This window comes from Anomalospiza imberbis, chromosome 27 (assembly GCF_031753505.1).
Source record: "Anomalospiza imberbis isolate Cuckoo-Finch-1a 21T00152 chromosome 27, ASM3175350v1, whole genome shotgun sequence".
Lineage (NCBI taxonomy): Eukaryota > Metazoa > Chordata > Aves > Passeriformes > Viduidae > Anomalospiza > Anomalospiza imberbis.
Window position 1 is genome coordinate 678,157 of NC_089707.1, and position 24,334 is coordinate 702,490.

The 24,334-nt window shown below is 43.8% G+C and overlaps 1 protein-coding gene and 1 long non-coding RNA gene across 3 annotated transcripts in view; both read right to left on the bottom strand.

The window, feature by feature from the left end:
- Positions 1 to 23,749, bottom strand: part of ELAVL1 (ELAV like RNA binding protein 1) — a 29,732-nt gene extending 5,983 nt beyond the window's left edge. The window contains exons 1-4 of one of the 2 annotated variants that reach the window (XM_068174292.1): positions 23,529 to 23,749; positions 7,069 to 7,172; positions 6,128 to 6,281; positions 2,812 to 3,037 (exon numbers count right to left, since the gene is read on the bottom strand). In XM_068174292.1, the coding sequence (XP_068030393.1) occupies positions 2,812 to 3,037; positions 6,128 to 6,281; positions 7,069 to 7,172; positions 23,529 to 23,700 (656 nt within the window). In that variant the 5' untranslated portion in view covers positions 23,701 to 23,749. The remainder of the gene's footprint in view (positions 1 to 2,811; positions 3,038 to 6,127; positions 6,282 to 7,068; positions 7,173 to 23,528) is intronic. The other variant, XM_068174293.1, reaches the window with a different exon arrangement.
- The window catches only part of LOC137463208 (uncharacterized), a 58,705-nt gene that overhangs the window by 30,703 nt on the left and 3,668 nt on the right, over positions 1 to 24,334 (bottom strand). The gene's annotated exons all lie outside the window — the stretch shown is intronic.

The window sequence follows — 24,334 nt, forward strand, 5'->3', positions numbered from 1 at the left end:
GAGATCACAACTTTAATTTATACCGACTGAGGGCTCTGTGGAAGCTGCTTATCCATTCATCATGCCTTGTTCACTACCAAAACAAACAAGACTCTGCCCAAACTCAGGCTCCTGAGCTTAACCACAGCATGAGTAATCACAACTCCTTCAGTTCAGCATCCTTCGAGGAAGACAGACTCACTAGAAGAACTTGCAGCTAACGCTAAAGGTGGGAAGAAAAATACAAAGGGCTGTGGGACAGACTTAATGATATTGGAGGTCTTTTCCAACCTTAATAATTCCATGACTCCATGGTGTAAGCATTGTGCATACGTGTACAGATATGCCTGCACAAGTGAAGGAGAGAAGGAAGCTTTGTAGTTAGTGTTGGAGCTCTCACAAGTCTGTGACGAGGCAGAGATGAAGAGCTGGTGTCTGCAAGTCAACTGGGGGCTCTTGTGTCCAAAGCGTCTTCCTGAAAGCACAGCCTTACCTCAAGTGCTCTACTCCGACCTCTGCCAGGCTGTGAGACCCCAAAATCTTCAGCTCTTCCCCCAGCAGCAGGTCTGCCACTGGGAGCAGCAGCCAGCCAACGCGTGCTGACAAACAAGCACTGGGCACAGACATGCAGCAGGACACAGCTCCCAGGGCAGCAGGGATGGAACAGAGACATGGAACAGAACATTTTCTTCCTCTTAACCCCCACTGTGACATCCCAAGCCTACGAAACACTGGGTGTGTCTGCCCCATCCCTGAAAGTGTTCCAGGCCAGGCTGCACAGGGCTTGGAGCACCCTGGGACAGTGGAAGGTGTCCCTGCCCATGGCAGAGGTGGGACAAGATGAGCTTTAAGGTCCCTTCCAACAGAAACCAGTCTGTGATTCTATGAAATGCACACAAATGACATTAATGCTGCTCTAAATGGTACATTAAGAGAATAATGAACAAACTGGTTATTAAAATTTAGTTTCACCAGCCACTCTTAATATAAATACATTAATCATTTTTATTGTTCCTGAGTGATCATTACAGGATTGAATTTAAAGTATTTGGTCTCTTAATTATGGATGTGAATATTATTTGCACTCCTTATTTTGATGCATTTTGATCCTGGCATAAATTTTAGGGGGAAGAGCAATGATGAAAATGTCCACGTAAATTAAGAATGTTAAGAATGAAAAATATTTGACTGGAATCCGGACACACTGAAGCCCTGGCTGAGACAAAAGGCAGATGTGTTGATTTTTTAATAATTCACCTAAATGCAGAATTTCATTCCTCAGCATGGCTCAGGAGGTTTGGTGTGGAGATCTGGGTGACTTTGTCACGGAAACAAGGAGCTGCCTGAGCTGACTTCCCTGGGCTACAGCTGAAGAGAACTGGAGAAAAACTGAGGCTGGCAGGAGCCTCTGGAAATCCTCTAATAAACCCTCTGCTCAAAGCAGGGCACCCGGAGCAGGTTGCTCAGGCTCATCCTGTCACTGAAACTCACCAAAAACCGGTCAAATAAAACTTCTTAACACCAATGTAGTGTTCAGGACATTCATTATTCATTACAGGCCTGGCTGCACAGGGGATAATTCCACCTTGTGTGCACATGATCTTCTACAGGTGTGTTGCCTATATACAGTCACCACCTGCATATTCTGCTCATTCCCATAAAGCTCTCCCTAATTTCCCAGGTTCAGTCCTTCTTTTGGCTGTGGCTGCATTCCTAAGCTAGATGTCTTCTCCTTATCTTCCAACCATCCTTGCTGAGAAAGCAGATCCTGCATACCCTGTTTCCTGCTAAAACTACACAGGCACAGTAAGAAAGATTAATCCTTTTGGTATCAATTTCAGCCAGATTTCAGCATCTCCAAGGACAGAAACTTCACTGTCTCCTTGAGCAAACTGTTCAACCACTCTCAGTATAAAACCACAACTGACTACAAAGTATGAATTTTCTCTGGAGACTCATTACATAGAGCTGTGCTCAAAATGCTGAGCTACAGTACTGTGGACAGGAGACAGCAACACTGGAAGAGAAGCACAGCTAAAAGGTGGCTGAGATTTTAGTCCAATTTTACTGAGCTCATTGGATCCCTCATGGGAGAAAAAAAAAAAAGAGTAAATTCTCAACAGGGAACCACTACTCTCAGAAACATGTATCATCTCAAAGCCTATTGCTTCTCTTCAAGACAGTCAATACCTTGCATTTTCCAGAGCACCTTCCAACCATCAGCTTCCTCCATGAACACCCAAGGCACTTCCAGTTCAAGTAATTCATATTCAAAGCAACCAAAGCAATTTTCTATGGCAAAGCACAGTGTCTTCCATAGCCCTGGAAGCAGACGGAAGCTGCAACTGCTCAATATTCTCATCAGTAAACTCATGAGGCCTCGAGGGAAGGCAGAACCCTGCACAAGTTGCAATGCAGGCAGGAATCCCACAGAACCTCCTTGTCAGAAATAAGGTTTTCCTCTCTTATTGTAACATCTCCCTGCTGGAACCAACCATTCAGAGCTTTAATTAAGTTGCCAAATTTCATCTGTGTTCAGATATATAGACCACAGAATGGGGATCTGTTGAGACAGGCACTTACCAACACCCACCTGGAACCTGCTGCTGCTGTCCCCTCACTGTAACCCAGTAGTGGAAACAGACACCAAGAGTGCAGGTACCTTTACATACTAACTTCAATATAAATTTTACAAGTAAGATTTTTCTTTAATCATATTTTAATGCAACAGTTTCTTTACATAACGCTGAGGACACATGCGGGGGCACAGCTCCCCACACAACCATGGCAACAGGAGCACAGCCTTCAATGCATTTATTCCTCCTAACCTACCTGAATCTCTGTGCCTGGTGATGCACTGGCCCTCCAAACCGTCTAGCTGGTGAATGACACAGCTGCGACAACAGCGCCACATTTTTGTTCTGGTTAGGGTTGGCTGCAAACTTCACTGTAATGGGCTCGGATGAACCTGGGGGTTTGTGACCATTGAAATTTGTAATTGCCTCTTCTGCTTCTGACCTTTTGTCAAACCGGATAAATGCGACCCCTCTGGACAAACCTTGTAACCAAACCAATAAAAAACAAACAAACAAACAAAAACAAAAAATTGAAGTTCAGGATAAACTCAAAATAACTTTGAAAACAAAATCCAAAAAAGTTTAGTATTTCTATGGTCACAGCTTTCAAGTTCTCTACATTTATATTTCTTCAGCAGCTGGAGGATTACATACAAAATTAAGAAACCAAAAACAAATTAGCATACTCATTTCAGCTATAACCACCACAGTGACTAAATACTTAAAAAAATATGTGGAAGTATTCTATGATATTCATCACCAACTGACATTTCCATTCACAAAAATCTCCTCAACACTTTAAATTAAGTAAGAAAAAACAAAATTAACTCCAGATGGTTAAAAACAAACCCAAACCTCTTAGTTTCAATTACTTTATCACTAAAGAGCATCCACAAACACAGAATTTATACATTTTTGCAAATGTTTTCATTTTTCCATACTAGAAACACACTCAGGTTCAGAGATGAGGGAACAAATATTTGACTATAATAAAGGACTTCCACCTTTTTTAATGGAGAGATCAGAATTTCACCTGCACCATATACACTATGTCCAGCTGGCACATAGATTATTTTTAGTCATTAAAATTAATTAAGAATTACCTCTTGGTAGCTGTACTGAACCAATATCACAGCTGTTAAAAATTTGTGTATTTTTTTCCTCATCCCAGCCCCTGGATGCTGTTTCCTTCTGACTGAGGTACAAATTATGCCTTGTGAGCTCTCCTCTCCTCTCCTTGCTTCTCATCTGTCATTTGACCATAGGCTGAAAACACGGTTTATCACAGTGCAGCTGAAAGGGCACATTTGGTTTAAGTGCCATTCCAAAGGAGGTATCCTGGCCAGACTAAATGTAGGACTTTGTTAGCTCTGTTTCAGAAAGGGACATATCAGATACTTTGTTTTCTTCACATCCAACCAGGACCATCTTCAAAGCCAGACAGAGAAGTTAAACTCATCATAAAGCACAAGGTTGTTGGTAACAGCTGAGGATCATTTTCTCCATTTCACAGAAGGAAAGGCAGTATGTGAAGGCCTGGGCCTGAAGCAAACATGGTGTGATTGCATTCTGACAAATAACACATGGGCTGACCAGAGGAGAGCTGACAGCACTGTATGCTCAGGTACCACAGAGATCAGCCTCCGTGCCAGGGGGAAGGGTATGGCCCACCCTGGGAAGGCCCGGGGTAGCAGCATCATTCAGAATTCAGCAAGGCCCATCCTAGAGCTCAGCTTACTGTGACTCCTCCACTTTCATGCTGCTCATCTGAGTGCTTCTCAAAGCATTCATTTAAAAGTAAGTATTTTAGGAAGTGTATTTTTAAACAGAATAATTTTCAAAAGCTGGAGTACCACCACTGTGAGAAGGTACAGCTAAGTACAAATTAAAACGTGTCTTCAGTGGGATCAGATCAAGATATGGAAGGCAGGCTTAAAGCCAGGGCATAGCTACATTCCTGGTGGGAAGGCAAGTCCAGGCTTTGCAAGCATTGACTGTGAGATGTAACAGAACCCACTCTTCAGTCAATGCATAATCAAGGCTATGGGAAAGCAGGTGGTGTATTCTGAGCTGAATTACACAGCATCAGGCCTCAGCACACACATGAAAACTGTATTATTCTTGGGGGGATTTTATTTGTATGACTTCTGTCATCTCATTTTACAGCTCTGTAAAATCCTGATGCTCTCCAGACCCCATGGACTGTCAGAGAGGGATGACTAGTTTTGAGACTTGCATTACTAAGTTTGCTGTGCTCCACAAGTCTTTTTCTTGCCTTTCATTACAGCTGCATCCTAGATAACCAGCTCTAGGGACAGGACCATGCAGATATCAGACTTGGGCAAAACAAATAATTTTCTCTAGGCAGGATGGGATTTACTCACTCAACCATGGAGTGTCTGCCATGCCAGTCCCCAGATCTCACCAAGTCACCTCAGGTTTCTCTGATGTACAGTCATATTTGCAGCACCATCTGACCAAACACCTGCAAGTGGTGCCTGGACCAGGAGCTGGCTCTGATGGGGACACAGCCCTGCAGACCTCAGCCTGCACTCAGACTGAGCCCACCAGGAGCTGCTGGTGGCCCACTCCGAACTACAGCAGAAAAAGCTGATTCTGAAGTGATGTGTATAAATGTACATCCCAGTTATAAATGTTAAATGTGGAGCTACTAGAATTAGATTGTCTTCTATTCCAATACACCAGATGCATAATCAATGAAAAAGTGTATTTGTAAAAGCTCTCTCCAGATTAATACATGACATATGGTCTACCAGTAAAACCACAGAACAGCTGGGTGACAGGATAAGCCAGACAGTTATACTGTCTGAAATAATGGGGTAAGAACTTAAAACTCTGAAAACACACTGTAACAGAGTCAGAATTGCCACAAAAAAACCCTTAACTTTAGTCTTCCCTGAGCCAAGTGCCTAAGTATCTTCTCCTCTCTTTTTTTTTTTCTTTTTTTTTTCTCTTTTTTAATACGCAAAATACATTTAGAACTTTCAGGGCAGTACTAAGTGTATGAAATTAATTCCTTTGCTTAGCAGTAACTACAGAGGCCTGTAAGACATCTCACATGGTTTAAAATATGAGAAAATTGAGTGAGTGAGTTCCAGGCTGGTACAAAAGACAAAACACATTTTTGTTTTGCTTTAAATCTGTAACTGACCAGTGGATAAGAGCTGCATGTGTATAAAGTCAAGGTAAGGTCAGCACTCCAGGTTACACACATGGCCCAGAAACACAGTGCATTGCAGAGCCAGCAAGCGTCAGAGCAAGAAAGTAGATTTGCAAACCAGTAGCTGATAAAAATGACAATAATCCTATTTTAATATGGTCTGAGATTTGCGCTGTAAGTTGGCAAAAAGGCAGCGTGAGTCATTCTGTGTTTAAAAAAAAAAATCAAAGAACATGGATATCCTGTTAAAATTCTATCACTGGTTGACAGCAGGTGTCATGGTTAGCTTGTGGAAATCTAATTTACAGAAGTTTAGGTACTGCCAGTCTCAGAAAATACCAAACACATGCTGTACACTCCAGCTTTCTGCAGCCAACGTCCCAGAACTCACCTGTGGTTTGATCCACAAGCACACGTGAGTTGATGATGCGCCCAAAACGGGAAAACATATCTTCTACATCCTTCTGTGTCATTGACCGGGGCAAGCCACTGATATATAAATTAGCATCCTTGATAACTTCAGAACTTGGGCGGGCATAGGAAACCTTTAAAACAAATAAAAATACATGCTTAGGGTATTAACAGGGAAGATCAATTTATTGTCATGGGCCAATTTAATTAACCTCCCCATTACCAACACATGCAATTTTACTGGAGTTCAAAAAAATGGAACCAAGAGAGAGTCGGGGAAAATCAACCAAACAACAGGAGAAAGGACATGTCCCTACATAATATCAGTCATTTTGGGCTTATCCAAGAGATAATAACTAGATTAACATTGCTGTAAGGAGACAGCGACAGACCAATACCAATGCTCCCAGCAAACACTTTTGCCACGCGAAGAATCCCGAGTTCTGACTCGGCCACTGGACCTGCCACAGCTCACATCAGGAACTTGTCCTGCCAGTATATTTTCTAAAGCTTCATAAGAAGATGGCATGAGCAGAGTGCAGTTTTCTGTCCTAATTTCTGCTACTGGAGAAAGCTGCATAGATCACCCAAGCAGGAGTGAATCGTACACACAGAGCACGAGCTGTTGTTTTGGATAAGGAAAGGAGTGCATGTGTACTAACAAGATTTACAATGAATATTATGAAGCATCTAAGATGTGCATGAGTTAAAAAGCCTGGCAACCATCTATAATGGTCCCTCCACTGCTGTAAAAATGGTGGGAATATAAAGAAAGGAAACCTTCGAATACTAAGCTGTTTCAAAACACTTCACTACTCTCCTCCCAGATTCATGCTTGCTGGAGCTGGGAGCACACAAACTTTACCATCAGAATAAAGTCTATTACAGTGCTGTTTTCACAGATGACTGAAGAGCTCCTACCTTGATAGTTTTTGACTGAAGTCTGAGGCCATTCAGTGTGTTTATTGCTCTTTCAGCATCTTTAGCAGTTACGTAGTTCACAAAGCCGTAGCCTAAGCTGTGTCCTAAAGGGAAGAACATTTTTTAAAATTAATCCTAAAAAAATAACATTATCACTACTAAATTGAAAGGAAATGCAAACAAGAAGTGAACTTAACATACATAATCCACACAGCAAATATTTCAGTAAGCCAAGGAGGCTTCCCAAGGCTGGCACACATCATGAGTAACTCGGAGGTCTTTTATTTCCACTCTGGACATCCCTCTGCCTTCACAGACAGCAGGCATTGGACAGAGCAGCCTTTAACAGCAAGAAATGTAGGGCTAAAACATCAACTCTGACCAGCCTTGCAAACTTTATGGGTGTGGAACAAAGGCAATGACTTAACCAAGTTCATCAGTACAAAGCCTTGTGGATAGAGAACAGAAAGTGAGAAAACGTCAACGGATGAATGGCAGGTATGAAATGAAGACTCTTCTGATTTCTTTGGCTATCCCAACCTCCACCTCTGGGGACAAGAAGGAAAAAGAAGTTTCCAATCCTTCATTAATACAGCTAACAAGCAGCCAGTTTCCCAAACACAGCATCAAAGTGAAGAGTGAAAAATTCTCTTTAAGGCAGACAATTAATGTACTGTCACTTTATTTAAGTTTACTCTTAACTCTTAAAGGAAGAATTTTATATTAGAAATAAAAATCCCTAAAATATTTATGGAAAAGGGTATTTATTGGGATACTTGTTCTTCTTCTATCTCCAATCGCCACAATTGCTACTATCAATTATAATATACATACTAAGATAATTTTGGGTTGCAATTTTCCAACAATTACAGGTTCTTATCAGTGTAAGCCTAAAAATAACTAAAATACTTTCAAGACTATCTCAGGGCAATAAAAAAACTGCAATTCAACCCAAGACACACCTCTTTCAGCCAATTTCTCCTTCTTTCCATCAGATCTATGGGATTTTCTAAAGAAAATTGTAAGCATGCATAGGAAAATATGCTATTTTCCTCTAACAATATACTACTTTTAAGTTATTAAGTTCTATTGTTAGGCTTAAGGACACTAGAAGACAAAGCTAATTGTTATGGTAAAGGATTCTGCGGTGAAATAGCTCTTTTTTATCACATTGCTTGGCTCTGCAATGGTCTTAGCTGACAAGGAAGTTTCCTTATGCTTTTCTGACATTTCAGAACACCAAATACAGACACAGGTGTCCAATGATAGTATCGTGACACAAATGTCAAAGGAAATGAAAAGGGCTGCAAGAGAACTGTAGATTAACTTCAGATACAGAAAAAAGGATACCCAATCTGCTGAGGCGTCAGGATTGCAAGTGCAAAATCCACAAGGAAATGGAAGGAAGCCCCAAATAACCCCCAGTGTTTTCATGCCAACAGGCTGACTGCAAAGCTGCACCAGCTCCTGGCACAGCCTCTGCCTTTGGCTGCTTCCTTGTGAAACCTAATCCAGCAGAAACTCAGCTGAACCCAGACAATGTCAGAGCCTGCTGTCTAATACACCCTTTGTATAAACACTCACAGGTAATTTCTGCTGTCTGCTAAAACTCTAAGAGAAGCCAGATCCCCTGTGTTCAAGCTTGACACAGAAACAACACCCTGTTCCCTCAGAGCCCTGGTGCTAAACCAGCTCCAAATCAGCCTCTCGTGACACCAGACACAGAACAGAGCTAACGGCAAACCGCTCTGTGCCAGCCAGGTAGGATTTAACTCCATCCTTTGGAGACCTACAGACAACATCCGAAAAGTTCTCATCAATATTGCTAACATGTACCCACAGCAGGGTTTTTGTGACTCCTCTATAACATTCAAATCAAAGAGATCAAATATGAGATCAAATATGGTTGGTTCCCACCACTTACCTACTGAGATTATTTACCTCTGATTAAGAAAATGAGTAATTGAACAATTAGAAAAATGTTGAGCACCTGGACCCTACCTTATTTCTCCACGCTAAGAAAACAAAAGTAAGCTTAAGAGGGAAAAAATACCAGGTGGACAGTTGGCAATGACTTTTGCAAGGATGGGAAGGATCCAACATCCCTCACAGGTCCAGCCCTGCTCTGAAGGCTCAGAGCAACAGCTGCTTTATGGATATTTTCAGTCTGTCCCAAAAGTCACATAAACATGAATATTCCAGCAAATTACTGAACAGAACCAGGTCCTAACAAAAATTATGGAAATGGGCCCTTAAAGACCAGGGAAAGATACCCCAAACAAGACTAATCCCTCCAAGTGTGACCCACAGTGAGCCCTGGCAGTCAGCACTCTCGCTTCCTGGATGGATGCTGCACTGGGGAGGACTGAGGAACTATGCTCCTGACAGGTGAAGAAGAGCAGGATGCCACTCATATAAATTTATTATGCTGTCTTCAGTACACTGAGTATCCTTTCCTTGCAACAAGTTCCCAGAGAACACAGCAGGCACAGAATTGAAGATAATGGCATGGTCTGGAATGAAAGGACTTTAGACACAATTTTATTCCTCTCCCTACCACAGGCAAGAACATTTTCCACTATCCCAGGGTGCCCCAAACCCCATTCAGTCTGGCCTGGGACACTCCCAGGGATCCAGGGGCAGCCCCAGCTGCTCTGGGCACCCTGTACCAGGGCCTGCCCACCCTCCCAGGGAACAATTCCTAATTCCCAATATCCCATCCAGCCCTGCCCTCTGGCAGTGGGAGCCATTCCCTGTGTCCTGTCCCTCCAGGCCTTGTCCCCAGTCCCTCTCCAGCTCTCCTGGAGCCCCTTCAGGCCCTGCAAGGGGCTCTGAGCTCTCCCTGGAGCCTTCTCCTCTCCAGGGGAGCACCCCCAGCTCTCCCAGCCTCGCTTGACCTGGCTCAAGAGCAGGGGGGCTCCAGCCCTGGGAGCATCTCCATGGTCTCCTCTGGTCTCACTCCAACAGATCCATGTCTTATCTTGTGTTGGAGTCTCCAGGGCTGGAGACAGCTCTGCAGACAGGGTCTCACCAGAATGGAGTAGAGGGACAGAATCCCCCTCTCCCCTGCTGCCCATACTCCTTTGTTTCCTTCCAAAGCATTACATTATGTGTTTATGCACCATTTGAGATCAGTGACAAGGAATTTTTATCCTTATACATAGGATAAAACCAGACCTAAGCTGCAGCACCCATGGACACCCAGGAGTAAAAGGCACCACGTGACCTGGGCCCAGTCCCTGGAATCAGAAACTGTGTCCTAACACACACACACAAGCCCACATTAAAAGCAGTCTGCCAGGCACTCTGAAAGCACATTCTACAGCCTCCAGCCAATGCTCTCCTTTCACACACTGAGGTGCACATATTCTGTGTCCATTTGTTCCTGTACAAGTCCTATCCTGGACCTTACATATGTTTCTCTTTCCAAGTGTCTGTCCCTAACGTACCATCACACAGTGACTGTATCATTTTTTACTGGTTTGGACTGGCCTTCTTTACTGTTTCTGTCAGAGCAAAATTCTGCATCTTTTTCACTTCCAGTTTTATACAGAGTCCTCAGTGACTATTCCTTATCCAACGGTGTGAATGTCCTGGGAAGTGAGGGGGCAGGGATGTAATGGGGTTTACCCAAACAAACACTGACTAGAAAAGGAAGGCTCTGAAAGTGACAGGATCACAAAGGTTCATTCTCATATTCCCTCTAGGCACTGGACAATAAGTTTGTACTGAACCCCAGTATTACAGTCCTATTAGCTTTTACCTGACAATAGGTAAGAAACTATCAATTACCTGTATTTCTCTACAATGACCTAGAATGCAGACCATCCCTTTTATTCTGTACTTACCACCTTTAAACTACAATAGTATAACATGACTTTATAGTCCTTAAGTGCTAGAAAAACCCAACCCATGCAAAAGTGACAGCATATGTTAACTTGTCGTGCTCTAAAATACCCAATAGCATCAGCCTCAGCCATCTCCTCCCACTCAGTGCCCGGTGTTCATCTCTACACAGGCTGGGCCAACACACAACTGCAGGAGACATTTCCACCTCATGGATGCCTGTGCAGGAATGGTCTTTGCTTCATCATTTTACTCCAAAACAGTGCAATCTACCTATGTGCTAGGGATGACAAGAAATATATAAGGAATTAGCATTTACACAATATTATGACTGCTGTCAAGTGTTTACCCCAGGCAAGGAGAGAAATTTTTTTGCTTTCTCCTGATGTTCCCAGCCTGCTATAGAAACCTGCAACACAAAAGAAATTGGTGCTGTAACAGTTTTCAAAATGTTTTAGTGGATAGGAATTAAAAAATATTTTTAAAAGGTTGCATATATATAAATATAAATTTACTCAAGAGACAAAGCTAAAAAAGAGTAACAAGTAGGTCCTATCTGCTCAAATAATTAACAAAGTAACTACAAAACCTAGTTTTAAGCAAAATACTGCACTCCTTCAGCAGAAAGAATCAAGTTTTGTTTCCATGATAAAAGGCCCTTTCAGGAAAGAGAGCACAGCTTTTCTTTCCAGGCACCACTTGGGTTTTTGTCCATGTCCCCGCTTCCTTTCCCAGCTCCCGAGACACACGGCTTCAGTCACCAGCTTCTTCTTCATTCCCAGCCCAGTGCTAACAACTGCAGCTTCACTGAGGAGTCTGATACACACCAGAGCACTTCAGTGAGAGCAGCTAACTCACATCCTCCCCAAGAAACCCCAAAATCAAACCTGGCTCCTGTTATGTCAGTGGACCTCAGCATGATGGCAGCTTCGTTTAGAGCTCGTTTTCTGAACTGGGAATCATATTTGGAGGATGTGAGCTGGGTTTGAGTTTTTTGTTTGGCTTTACAAACTGTACTATGAGTGATAACCAGAGAGCGTAAACAGGTGTGAATGCATTGAGAAGCACCACATAAAATACCAGGCATCAGCAGAATTCAAAGCAGTGGCTATAGTTTCTGAGGATAAGAACAGATTAAAGTGCCCAGGTGTGCCTTGTGTGGGTTTCTTTAGCACAGTTACACTGTTGTACAACCAGGGCTCCACAATCACATCAGCCTGCAACCATCCTGCATCAAACTTCCCAAAAAGTGCTATGACAATGGAGAAGTGCAGCAAGGTAGGACTGGCAGAGCAGGTGATCAAGAGGCTGCACCCTGACGAGTGAGTCACAGCACACACACAGCATCCTCTGTTTCCTAACAGCCAGGAAAACACGCAGATGTGTGAGCAGAGCAGCCTGGTTGAGCAGGGAGCCATGGCAGAGCTCCAAGGGAAACAGAGAGCACAGGAGATAGAAGTAGTAACAGCTACAACAGGAGGAATTTGGAAACACTATCCACTGTATCTGAGGAATGGCAGAGCTCAAATGCAGTTTAGACTTTAAAAGAATGGAAAGAAACAAAAGAACAGTATCATGAGTAAAAAGAAAATATTCTATTGCTGTCCCAGCAGCACAAGGCTGGAAGTATGGCAGCAGATTTAATATGTGATCTGAGCAGAGAGGCACAGGATGCTTTCTGTAAAGAAAATATTCTATTGCTGTCCCAGCAGCACAAGGCTGGAAGTATGGCAGCAGATTTAATATGTGATCTGAGCAGAGAGGCACAGGATGCTTTCTGTGCCTCACTTCACCAGCAGAGTCTAACAGGCCTCTGCACCTTGGAAAGAGCTCCCAGAGAAAGGCCGGTGGATGAACACTGAGACGGGGACTGACTGGTTGAGTGAACTTGTCCCAGGCAAACCCATGGTGGGGTGAAATGGGCTCTGTGTAAGGGTGATGAGGCACCAGGCTCATGTCCCTGCCAAAACTGTTTCATCTCTGAATGATCAGGAAATTGGAAGAAGGAAGGTAAGCACCACATCCATCTTCAAAAGGAGACAAACACCCCCCACACACACACTCTAGCTGTATGCCTGGAACTAGTGGAGTTTGCAGGGTCTCTGCTGGGACCTGCAGTTTTCCTCATGATCCACGTTGTGGAGGAGGTGATGGGAATGTGCTCCCACCAAGACTGAGATCTCCCCAGGTTGGGAGGAACCTGTCCTACACTGAAGGGTCACAGAGGACAGGCCAACAGCGCCCCATGGAATGCAGCAAGGACAGATGCAGAGCCCTGATCATGGGGAGAAAGACAGCTTGGCAACAACAGACTGGACACTTACTGGCTGGAGACTGTTCTACAGAAAACGAGCTGGGGAACAGGGTATGGAGCATGAGCCAAGGGAGAGGGGTAACAGCATCCTGTAGAGCCACAAGACAGAACACTTGACTCAGGAGACAAGGACCAGCTATTTGTTACATCCTTAGCAGGTTTTGTTTTCATACTACAAGGTATCCTTACATCAAAAAGAAAGCAGTTTCACAAAGGATTTCTGTCAAAACATATTTCTGTGTTTGTACACAAACATTCTGAAGTATTTAATAACCAATTTTCAAAATTCACAATTAAGGGCATGATTTTCCATTCCATGTCTATGTTGATCAAATTCCATCATCACAACATAGACAGTAATAAATAGAATAACTTCTAGCACATTATTCATAGTATGTTTTTTAAAATACAGGAAATTATGGAATTGTGGAATGGTTTGGGTTGGGAGGGACCTTAGAGACAATTTCATTCCAACCCCTTACACAGGCAAGGACATTTTCCACTGTCCCAGGCTGCTCCAAGCCCTGTCCAGCCTGGCCTTGGGCACTGCCAGGGATCCAGGGGCAGCCCCAGCTGCTCTGGGCACCCTGGGCCAGGGCCTGCCCACCCTGCCAGGGAACAATTCCTAATTCCCAATATCCCATCCAGCCCTGCCCTCTGGCAGTGGGAGCCATTCCCTGTGTCCTGTCCCTCCAGGCCTTGTCCCCAGTCCCTCTCCAGCTCTCCTGGAGCCCCTTCAGGCCCTGCAAGGGGCTCTGAGCTCTCCCTGGAGCCTTGTCCAGTTGAACACCCCAGCCTGGCTCCAGAGCAGAGAGGCTCCAGCCTTGCACTCAATCCTTCATTAATGGTATAGATGATGCATCTCAGCTACTCTGGAAACACATGAAGCTGTAGCTAAACCCCATAGTTTGAACCAAAAATTTTCTCTTATCCAGTCCCCTAGGCCACAGTTCAGGGATGTCCTCTCATCTGCCCCACCAGTGACACTGAGCAGCTGCTGTGTCTCTGACACAACCATTTGTGCTGTGGTGACAACAGTGAGTTCCAGAAAACACACTACTGGAGACAGAATTGAGTACAGGAGCTTCAGTGCAGGTACTGAAGCAGTTAAAAGTAAATTTCACTTTTACTTTGCCTTCCAAAACTATTCTGCCAAATGGAAGCAAGTATTTTTTTGTTCACCCAAAGAATTTGTTGAAGCAACAATTAATCATTCTGAAATACTTTCATCTGCCTCATCTCATCACCAGTTAAGTCATAAATGCTGCCCAAAAACTATCATTCAGTATCATTTTTGCTGCTTTTAATGAAGGGATGGGATCATCGTCAGGCTAAGAACAATTTAGTCTCAGATGAACATCAGTCTCAGACGCCATGGGATTTTAAAGGAGCAGGCAGTCGGCCATAGCTCAAAGCAGTCACAAGTTCTTCATTACAAGACAATACATAACTTTCTAAACCAACAGACAGTTGCCACAGGGTTTATTTTTCTTTTCTAACCTATCACCTTTGCTTACTTCTGCTGTGCTGTGGATACTTTTGTCCAATGGGCTTCCAACTCACATGCTTCTGTTATAACTTCTAAACTCGCTGCTTACCCTATACAACTACATCCCTACATTATAAACCCTTCACTATCTTACCCAATACCGTTTCTCATTTACTTAAGGTATATTCTTTCTTACAACTACAGAAACATAAGTTTATGATTTTTCTGCTTAATGTCTGTGTATTGTATTTTTACATCAATCCCAGCTTCTTCCAAGGCTGTAGATCAAACCCTTCAGTGACTGTGGAAGTTTGGTTTTCTGATTCCCACAATTTAGTCCCTGAAACACCAAGACAGCACCAGAAACACCCCACAGTCCTGTCTGTGTCAGGCTGGGAGCAAAGCTCAGCCCAGACAAGTAGCCCAGGGCTGTGCCTAACCTAGAGAGCCCTGGGGAGCACTGCTCCTATAGGGCTGGGTCAGTCACACCAACACTTCACGCAATTACTGCACCTGCTCCACTGACACAGAGTACAGAGCTGAAAGTTTAGGTTTATACTTCAGCATTTCCACAGTGTTTCACCCTTTACTGTTAGTCAGTGCAGCAGCTCAGGGTATTCCTTCTACAGGACCCAGCTTAGTGGCAGTTCCTGTGACTAAGACCCAGACTGCTCACGAAGCCAATTCCTGCTTCTGCTCAAGACTTCAAACCAGCACATCTTACTGAACAGACACTTGATGGCAACAGAAAGAACTAGCAAGGAAACAAAGAAAGTATCTAGTTATACTGATAATGACTTTCCAATGCAGAATGTCTCCACTGCTTCCCCTGACTTCAGGACACAACTCTTTCTGTTCACAGCTAAATAATGAAGAGTCTCATTTACAGGCATTTAAGGGCAAAAGCACACTTAGCTGGTTTGGAAAGCCTGACCTTCAAACAACTCAGAAAAGCATTACAAATTAAAAATAAAGCTGCCTCTCCTTCTTATGTAAAATCAGTGATATTTGCCTTGAAACAAAGATGAATACAAACAACTCAAACAGACACCTCTTTGGGAAAAAGTCAAAAGCTACAAAGCTAACTTTACAAGTCTGTTGTCAACCCTGGTTCAGAGAGTTCACAGAGATCTCACCATCTCCACAATACTGCAAAAATTCAACCAGAAGAGTAATAGCTTTAAATCCCGAAAACAAAAGGGTGGAGTTTTTTAGTAAGTAATTTTATTTCACAAAGCCTCTCTGCATAATTACAATTTCTGTATGTTAATTTTTAATTTTTTTCCCTTTCTCTCAGTTCCAGAACAATTCTGTGCAGAAATATCACAGGCTGGTTTTTTTTTGGGGTTTTTTTTTTGGAGGGAGTCTGGGAGGAAACTGCCTGACCACTTACTGCAAGACCTCATTTCTTAAAACAGGACTCAATTTGTTCACCTGTTGTTGGAACAAAAATCTGACTGTTCAAGATACTGAGGGCTCAAAAATTCATTTCTTCCTTCTCTTGAGGAAGAAACTTCAACTTTCAAATAACAGTGCACTTCTTTAGCTGCAAACATTACAGTACAAAAACCTCAGCAAGTGCTCAGTCACCCCAATCACAGGCTGAGCTGAAACCAACTTTTACACCGCAGAAACAGAGCTGCTCCACTGGAAGAGAATGAAACTATTGTAAGATGTAGAAAAATAACTCCCACTAAAAGCATGCTGAAAAATATTAGAACACAACCAATGTTCTTGCTACATGGCTCATTTGTATGGCTCGATGAGGGGAAAAAAAAAAGCAAAGGAAGCAGAGCCATGGAATGGTTTGTTCAGTTCTGTTGCCCTTTTTGACTTGTACTGTAAGGAGGGTTATATTTAACACTCTCAGTGTATCCAGACAGAGTGGAAGGACACCCACGACCCCAAAACAGCAGGGAGTCACTGCCTGTTGTGCCAGCCCTGCCTCAAAGCTTTCAGAGAACACTCTCAGGGTCCCTCTGCGTGGCAGCACCACCACCTGGTGACCAGCCACTGTTCCCATTCTGGCATCACTGCGCACACACCAAGTGTGCAATCAGAGCCATCAGCCAGCTCAGTGACCAACATTTCTAACAGATTTGGCCCTGATGCCAAACCTTTGGGTACTACACTAGGGGCTCCACCTTGTGCTGATGAACCCCAAACTCAAGGACTGGTTTTCAACACACTCACAGGCCCTTCACCTGGTGACACAGGTCCTCCTCACTTGCAGCACTAAGAACACATCTGCCCAGCCTGAGTGAGAGGCCACAGGCGCTCCCGGCACAGCTCCACCATCCTTCTCAGGAAAGGCAGCTTTTCTTTTGCCAAGGCCTCTGCTGTTCCAGGAATAGGTGCTGCTACGACTGCTGGAGACCACAGCACGTCATCACCAGCTCTGAGCGCACATGGGCTAAACACAGCAGAGTGCCAACTCCCTGCCCTACTCTGCCTGCTCACAGTGCTCTGCCTGCTCACAGGGCTTGACTGTCCCCAGTGAGGGGTCAACCAGAACAAAAACTTCAACCTCCCTTTTGGTCAAATACACCTGACAAAGCTCTGAGCAACCTGCTCCAAGTCCAGGTGTCCTGCAGCTATCCCATCCTGACAGCAGCCAGCACTCTGTGTCATAAGAGGGGTATCAGAAACCCACTGAAAACCCAAAATATGCCCTGAATATTGAGAAGCAGAGCCCAAAAACTGCTGTTAGAGCGGTTGCTTCTACTGGCTGTGCTCTGTCTCTCTGAAAGAACACAGGCAACCTTTAGGGCTAGAAAGATGGGGAAGGGTCTGAGGGCACTTGGCTGGTTCAGCTGCAGCACAGGAGACTGAGGGGAGGCTCCTCGGGGGCTGCAGCTCCTCCCGAGGGGAGGCAGAGGGGCAGGGGCTGAGCTCTGCTCTGGGACAGGGACAGGAGCCCAGGAAGGGCTGGAGCTGGGCCAGGGCTTGGCATGGAGCTCAGGGAAAGGTTCTTCCCCCCGAGGGTGCTGGCACTGCCCAGGCTCCCCAGGGAATGGTCCCGGCCCCAAGGCTGCCAGAGCTGCAGGAGCGTTTGGACAGCGCTGCCAGGGATGCTCAGGGTGGGGTGTTGGGGTGGCTGTGCAGGGACTGCACTGATGATCCCTGAGGGTCCCTTCCAGCTCAGGATACTCGAGGATTCTCTGATTTAGGTTAACTGTATTCCTATACCCTCGAGAGAACTCAATTACTACCTCCGAGGCAGTTTATGTGGCCACCTTTATGACAAAGGGAATTAAGTGGAGCTGGCAAAGCTGGTGTTCACATTTTCAGTATTTGGCAATTAGTCTGCAAACCATTTGCATTTCTCATTAAGTTAACCATTGCCACAAGGCATTCTTGAATGCACATTTAAAAAATTCACATACCACCAAATGTGATTAAAGAGCTAGAAAAAAAAATCCAGAGGTAGTGATGCATTCCAATTCCACAGTTAACAGCAAAACTGCATAAACAATTTCATGTGTGTCTTGCATGCAAAAGGAAACTATTCCAGCCAAAGATAATACTTAAGTATTTTCCACAAACAAGAACACTTCAGAATTCAATTTTTAGACTGAGTTCACTGCACTGGTGAAATGAGTAGTTGCCCTGTCACATGAACTTGAGCCACTCACCACCCTGCAGCACCTGACAGCTGGGCAGTAAAATCCTCCTCCCCTTTCTGCTTGAAAAGCTCACATGGACAAGGACACTCATTTCTTTTTTAGCTGCATAATTTGAGAATGAGTCTTCCAGAGAAGACATGAAAAAAAAAAAAGGCAGGGAAAGGGTAAAGCTTTATGTCCATTCCTGAGGAATTGCAACTATCTGAATGTGACTTCTTTTGGTCCTGTAAGCAACATGTCCCAGGCACACCTGCAGAGAGTGAGCCACCACGACAGCAATGTTTGAGATGGACCCCAAATTCCTGCATAAAACCTTAACAAGTCACCCCAAAATGTCCTTTCCGCTCCACACTTCCTAGGAGCAGTGGAGAGATCCCTTTGCCCCAACAGCTGCTGATCACTTTCTGATATATCAGAACTCACACTGACACAACTGCAGAGGGTGCAGAGGAAGCCCACGTCTCCCTCCCAGCCTCTGCACAGAGGGGGCCATGTCTGGGCAGCTGACAGGTCCCCACTGCTCCTTTGGAAAAGCGTGAAGGATCATATCCAACACTTCCTAGAGCAGACAGTCATGAGTACCAGAGGGAAAACACTCCCTGCTCAGGCAGTACAGAAGGTGTGAGGGAAGGAACAGGAGCCCTGAGGAAGCTGGATGCCTCCTTTCCAAAATCAATCACTGTCAGAAGGAACCCTCACAGAATGAGGTGAGCACAGCAACCTATCAGCAGGGACTCAGAGCAGGGATATGGTGTCAGGAGCAATAAATAGACCCTATAGAAGTCTGAGACTATAAACACATGGGGAAAAAGGTTCATAGAATCCTAGAATAGAACCCTGGAATATTCTCAGTTGGATTGATGGTCCTTGTGGGGCCCTTCCAATCCCTGGCCCTGCACAGACACCCAACAACCCCACCCCGAGCATCCCTGGCAGCGCTGTCCAAACGCTCCTGCAGCTCTGGCAGCCTTGGGGCTGGGACCATTCCCTGGGGAGCCTGGGCAGTGCCAGCACCCTCAGGGGGAACAAACTCTTCCTAATATCCAGTTTAAACTCCTCTAACACAGCTTTGTGGTAGTTTTGATTAATTCTTTTCCCTTGCACTCTGAGGACAGTTACATACAGTATCACAGGTGGGAGCACCCCACAGCTCACAGAATTCCAATAAGGATTATTATTTTTAATATTATTACCATGTGCTACCATAGCACATGATTTTGGCAGCTTTTTGTTTTTAATAATTCCACAGAAAAGCAATTTAACTCTACCTTTTCAGAGCTTTAGGACAGTCAGGTTTGAAAGTACCAATACATCAGCAGAGTAAGGGTAAGACAAGAGAAACTAAAACACACATGACCGACTAACTTTCAGCTTCAGCATTTGGTCCAGAAGGACTAACAGCCTCTGTACAGCTGTATGGACAGCAAGCTAAAGATGACCAAGCTCTCTTGGAAACTTTAGAGCTATGGAGCAGAAGCATCTGTGCTGTGCAAAGTCAGATATCCTGACACAACAAGCCACCAGCATCTGTGCTACAAGAAACTGAGCAACCCCAGAGAAGTCCAGAGGCCTGCATGCCTGCATTAACAGGTACTGAAGGAGAAATGTTTTAAAAAATCTCACCTGTCAGAGGAGTCCAGCCCAGCACAATGGCTGGAAACCCAGACCCCAGAACCTGGATGTTGCAGCAAAGTCAAACACTGACCATGCAAAATACAGGCATGAGACAGATTTCTTCTGTTGGATCATCTCCAGCACGAGGCAGTTGCTCCAAGGAAGTGGACATTTAACATCATACACATCCCTGGAGAGGGAATCACTGCAGAGCAGAAGTCTGGCCCTGCTCTGTCTGGGTCTGCAGTCAATGCTGCAGGGCTGCTGGACCAACCCCAGACTTCTTGTTCTCAGCCTTATGAGCCAGAGCCCCAGGAAGAGAGGATTTAATTGATGGTATCAAGTCAATGGCTACTCAAAGACCTCAGCAATCATCATGACAGGCCAGGAGATGCACCAGTGAAAAGTTACAATGCAGGCTGGACATGGTGCCATACTATACTGGAAAGTGGGAATCAGCCTTCTAACATTTCCCTAGGGTTCAAAGCCCCAAGGCATGGCTGTTGCTCAATTAAGATCTGACAGAAAGAACAGTGTCCAATGAATTCTGTAATTCTTATGAAAATCCTAGATGCCCAAGACATACTCGCCATGAACACAAGTACAGTGAGCAGCACAGCAACAATCCAGTATTTGCCTGCTGACCCCCAGTACTGATTCACTCATCACAGGTCAAGCAAAGCCATGTCTGGAAGTGCTGAGGAATGCACTACACCAACTGGAGAATGCAAAGCCCAGCACTCTATTCCTCCAGCACGATCAGGAGAGCCCTACATCCTTCTAATGCTCATCTACTGTGCACAAGCTTCTCTGCACAGGTACTTAAAAAAAATGGGAAAAAAAAAACAGAAAAAGAAGCTGTCACATCTCAAACAACAAACCAGACACACAGTCACACCTTTATCAATGGTTATAACCTATGTGTACATCAACCCAAAAGCTCCTGGTAAGGAATGTGAACTGACACTATGGTTTGCTGTTACTTTCACCTTCCTGTAATGCTCATCAGTAGTGAGATAAAGGCTAAGCAGTCTGGAGGCTTCAAGGAGCTTCTCTACATTTTATAACCACAACCTAACACATGGAACACAGATTGTTCAATATTCTGCCACATTTGAAGCAAAATGCAACAACATATGTAATAATCATAATAAAATACTTTGTTCAAACAAACCCAAACTTTGGCTTTCAAATCAATTCTTGAATCCCAGTAATCAGTCCCCAGACAGGTTATGCCAGTTCAATAAGTCATGAAAAACTGCATTCCAAGCAGAAGCATTTTTTGCCCCGTTATTTCATTAACAGACAATAAATTGAGAAGAAATGTATGTACCATTCAATGTTTTACAAAAAGCAAGCATTGTCAACTAAACATTTATTTTAACTCTGCAAACACAAACAATAAAGGGAACTTCAAAGACAAAATTCTCTGATTATTAAAACTTTATAGGGCACCAAAAGCTATGACTTCACTGAAAAGAACTAAACTGATCCAAAAAGTCTAATTCCAACAAAAGCAAAAGGCTCCCTCCCTCCTGCTCAGGCCACTCAACCAGCTCTATCTCACATGCCAATATTATGACTTATCTGACCAGAAACCAAGGTCAGGGAGCTGAACAGGTTTTTCTGCAGCTCCAGTTTCCTGCTGTCTGCCACGGGGTCAGAGAAACCCAAGTGGAGTCACAAGAAAACAGAACTGTGCCACAGGATTTTTCTGTTCAAGGACTGCTGCACATCCATGTGTTTAACAGAGAGTTTGAGAATAAAGAATATAATGTGAACATTGAGGGGCAGAAACAAAAGCAAGAGGAAGAAAAAATACTCAGAAGGAGCCAGTTCTTTGGCCTTGATATTCCAGAAACATCAGTAAGCACGAGATGACTGGTAACGGCTCCTAACAGTGTTGCAAGCAAGTGAAAAATTAGGTAGCAACAAAATTCACTGGCGTGACCACAGCAGCCACACAGAATCCAGCACCTGCAATCACTTTAGAGAAAAGCCAGTGTTCTGTCCACAGGCACTCAAGGGCTCTCTGCAATAATAACAACAATTTTACTTTTCATTCTTGAGGTTAAGAAGAACCTTGAGCACACAAGTGTATGTTCTGGACTTTAAACTACCCAGCACTGTCAAGTTCCATGTTAAAGTTAACCAGACTTTACCAAAGTGTTTGATGCTACATGTAACTGTGAAGCAGGGTCTCAACTTCAGAGACTGATTAAGTCTCTTGCATCCCACTGAAAATATCCTTCCCTCCCACACCGGTAATTCTGTGCTTATTTTACAGTCTAAGGTGTGGGTCAGCTATGACCTGCTATCATTAAGCAAGGGGTCTTATTCCTCGCAAAACCAGCCTTCAGAGTAAGCCTCAACTTCAGAGGCAAATCACATGACAACATCTCGGACAAACACTCACCTAACAAAACATTCAAAGAAATCGGTATTTATGTAACTATTTTACCATGAATGAACATATACATCCCTTAAGTAGAGATACAGACAGACAGACACCACGAAATACTTCATCTGTAAGATATCAGGAAAGCCAGAGACATGGAAATCAGAGAGGCTACTCGGAAGGGAAATTCTGAAGTTTTTAATTATTCAGTTCTCATGGGTATTCTCAAGCAAATAAAGCACTAAAGATGACGCACGGAGAGCTCTCATGCATTCCATCAGCTCCCATGCAGCTTTTACAGACTGGGGAGCAGTCTCAGGCCGGCTCCCTTACGGATTAGATAACGATCAGTATCGCTGGATTCTGAAATACAACACTGAGCATGTGCAGCGCAGAATTCCACAAGCAGTGAACTGCAGGCTGCCAACAAACACCAGAGCACCGCCAGTTAACAGCACTTTGTTTTTCCCCTCCAGAAACAACCAAGTGCTCTCACTGAATCCAAGAGTCTGCAAATTCTGAACAAGAATAACCAAAACTTGTAAATTAAGTATTTTAACAGTGCAAGGATTAAAACCTCTTCAGAGAGCAGCTAAAACCTCCTGCAACTAAACAGATATGGAAGCAGTTGCTCTGTCAGCATTTATTTTGCTTCAAGGAAACATTAAGTTTTACAAGTCAGAACAATTCATTCCTCTCATATTTTAAAGCTACCAATCCTATTTAAGGGACTTAAAAGTTAAATTCCGCAACAGTGATAAGACCTACATCCACTTCAGAACTCCAGCACACCTTTAGTTTACTGATCAAAATCAGAACAAAAGGTTTGTTTGTATATTCAGAGCTCGGGTGGAGTCAAAAACACTCAGACTGCAGAAAGAATAAATCAGCCAGGGACTAAATCTAAACCAGTTTTAGACCTGTCTATTAATGTTCAAATTTGGGAACTGTACTTCTTAGAATCGTTAGCCATATACACAATAGTCATTAACTTAGCCTTGAGCATTCCCTCCTCCCAATACCCAATCCTGGCGTTACTGGAGCTCCAGGCAAACTTGGCAACAGTTTGATTACACACAAACATTTAGTATTTCTAGTTTAAGTCGTATTCAATCAAGTATTTGCTCACGCAGTCTAGCACAAGGTGACAATTTCTGAAATACTAAATCATACCTGCAACTTTGTCCCGAATAAGTTTTGCAGATTCCACTTCACCAATGCTGCTGAACAGACTCCGTAATTCATCCTGCGTCATGTTCTGAGGAAGGTAGTTCACAATTAAATTTGTCCTACCAATATCATCCCTGCAATCTTCAGCCATGTGATCTTCATAACCATTGGACATTTTACAATGTATCTGCAAAGTGAAAAAATCCTCAGTGAGGTTTAGATCTTCACATTTCCATAAACCAAACTTCCTCCACCTGAAATAAGTTTGAATGTTTATTTTAAAAACTAAGAACAAGCCACTGCTTCAACAATGCATTTTTTCAACTCAGAAAACAAAACAATATTTGTTGAAAATTCCAGAACAATTCATTTTTTCAAAAGCACAAACATGACATTTTACAGAACTATGTACCATTAGAGAGCTCTTCAGGATTTCTATTTTTTTACATTAATAAAAAGCATCAAGATAGATTTTGAAGACATTACTGTAACACCAAAGCGTTCCCAACAGCCAAGGTAAAAATCAGGTTCCCTCATGTCCAGGTATTGACCAGCCACAACCACACTGCCACCTCAACCTGAATTCCATCCTTATGCCCAGAACTTTTTCATACAGGAAATCAAGAAGCAGCAAGATCTAACCCAGTTCAGTGTTTCAACTGGAGACTATTAATTTTCTGAATGCTTTCCCCTGTAAACGTTGTCCATCCTGCACCTCAAGGCCTGTTACTGTTTAATGCTGTCTTTGGTGCTGCTTTACTGTGTGTATGAAACTGGTGAGTCCGTGCTGCACACTGACTTGGGGGCAT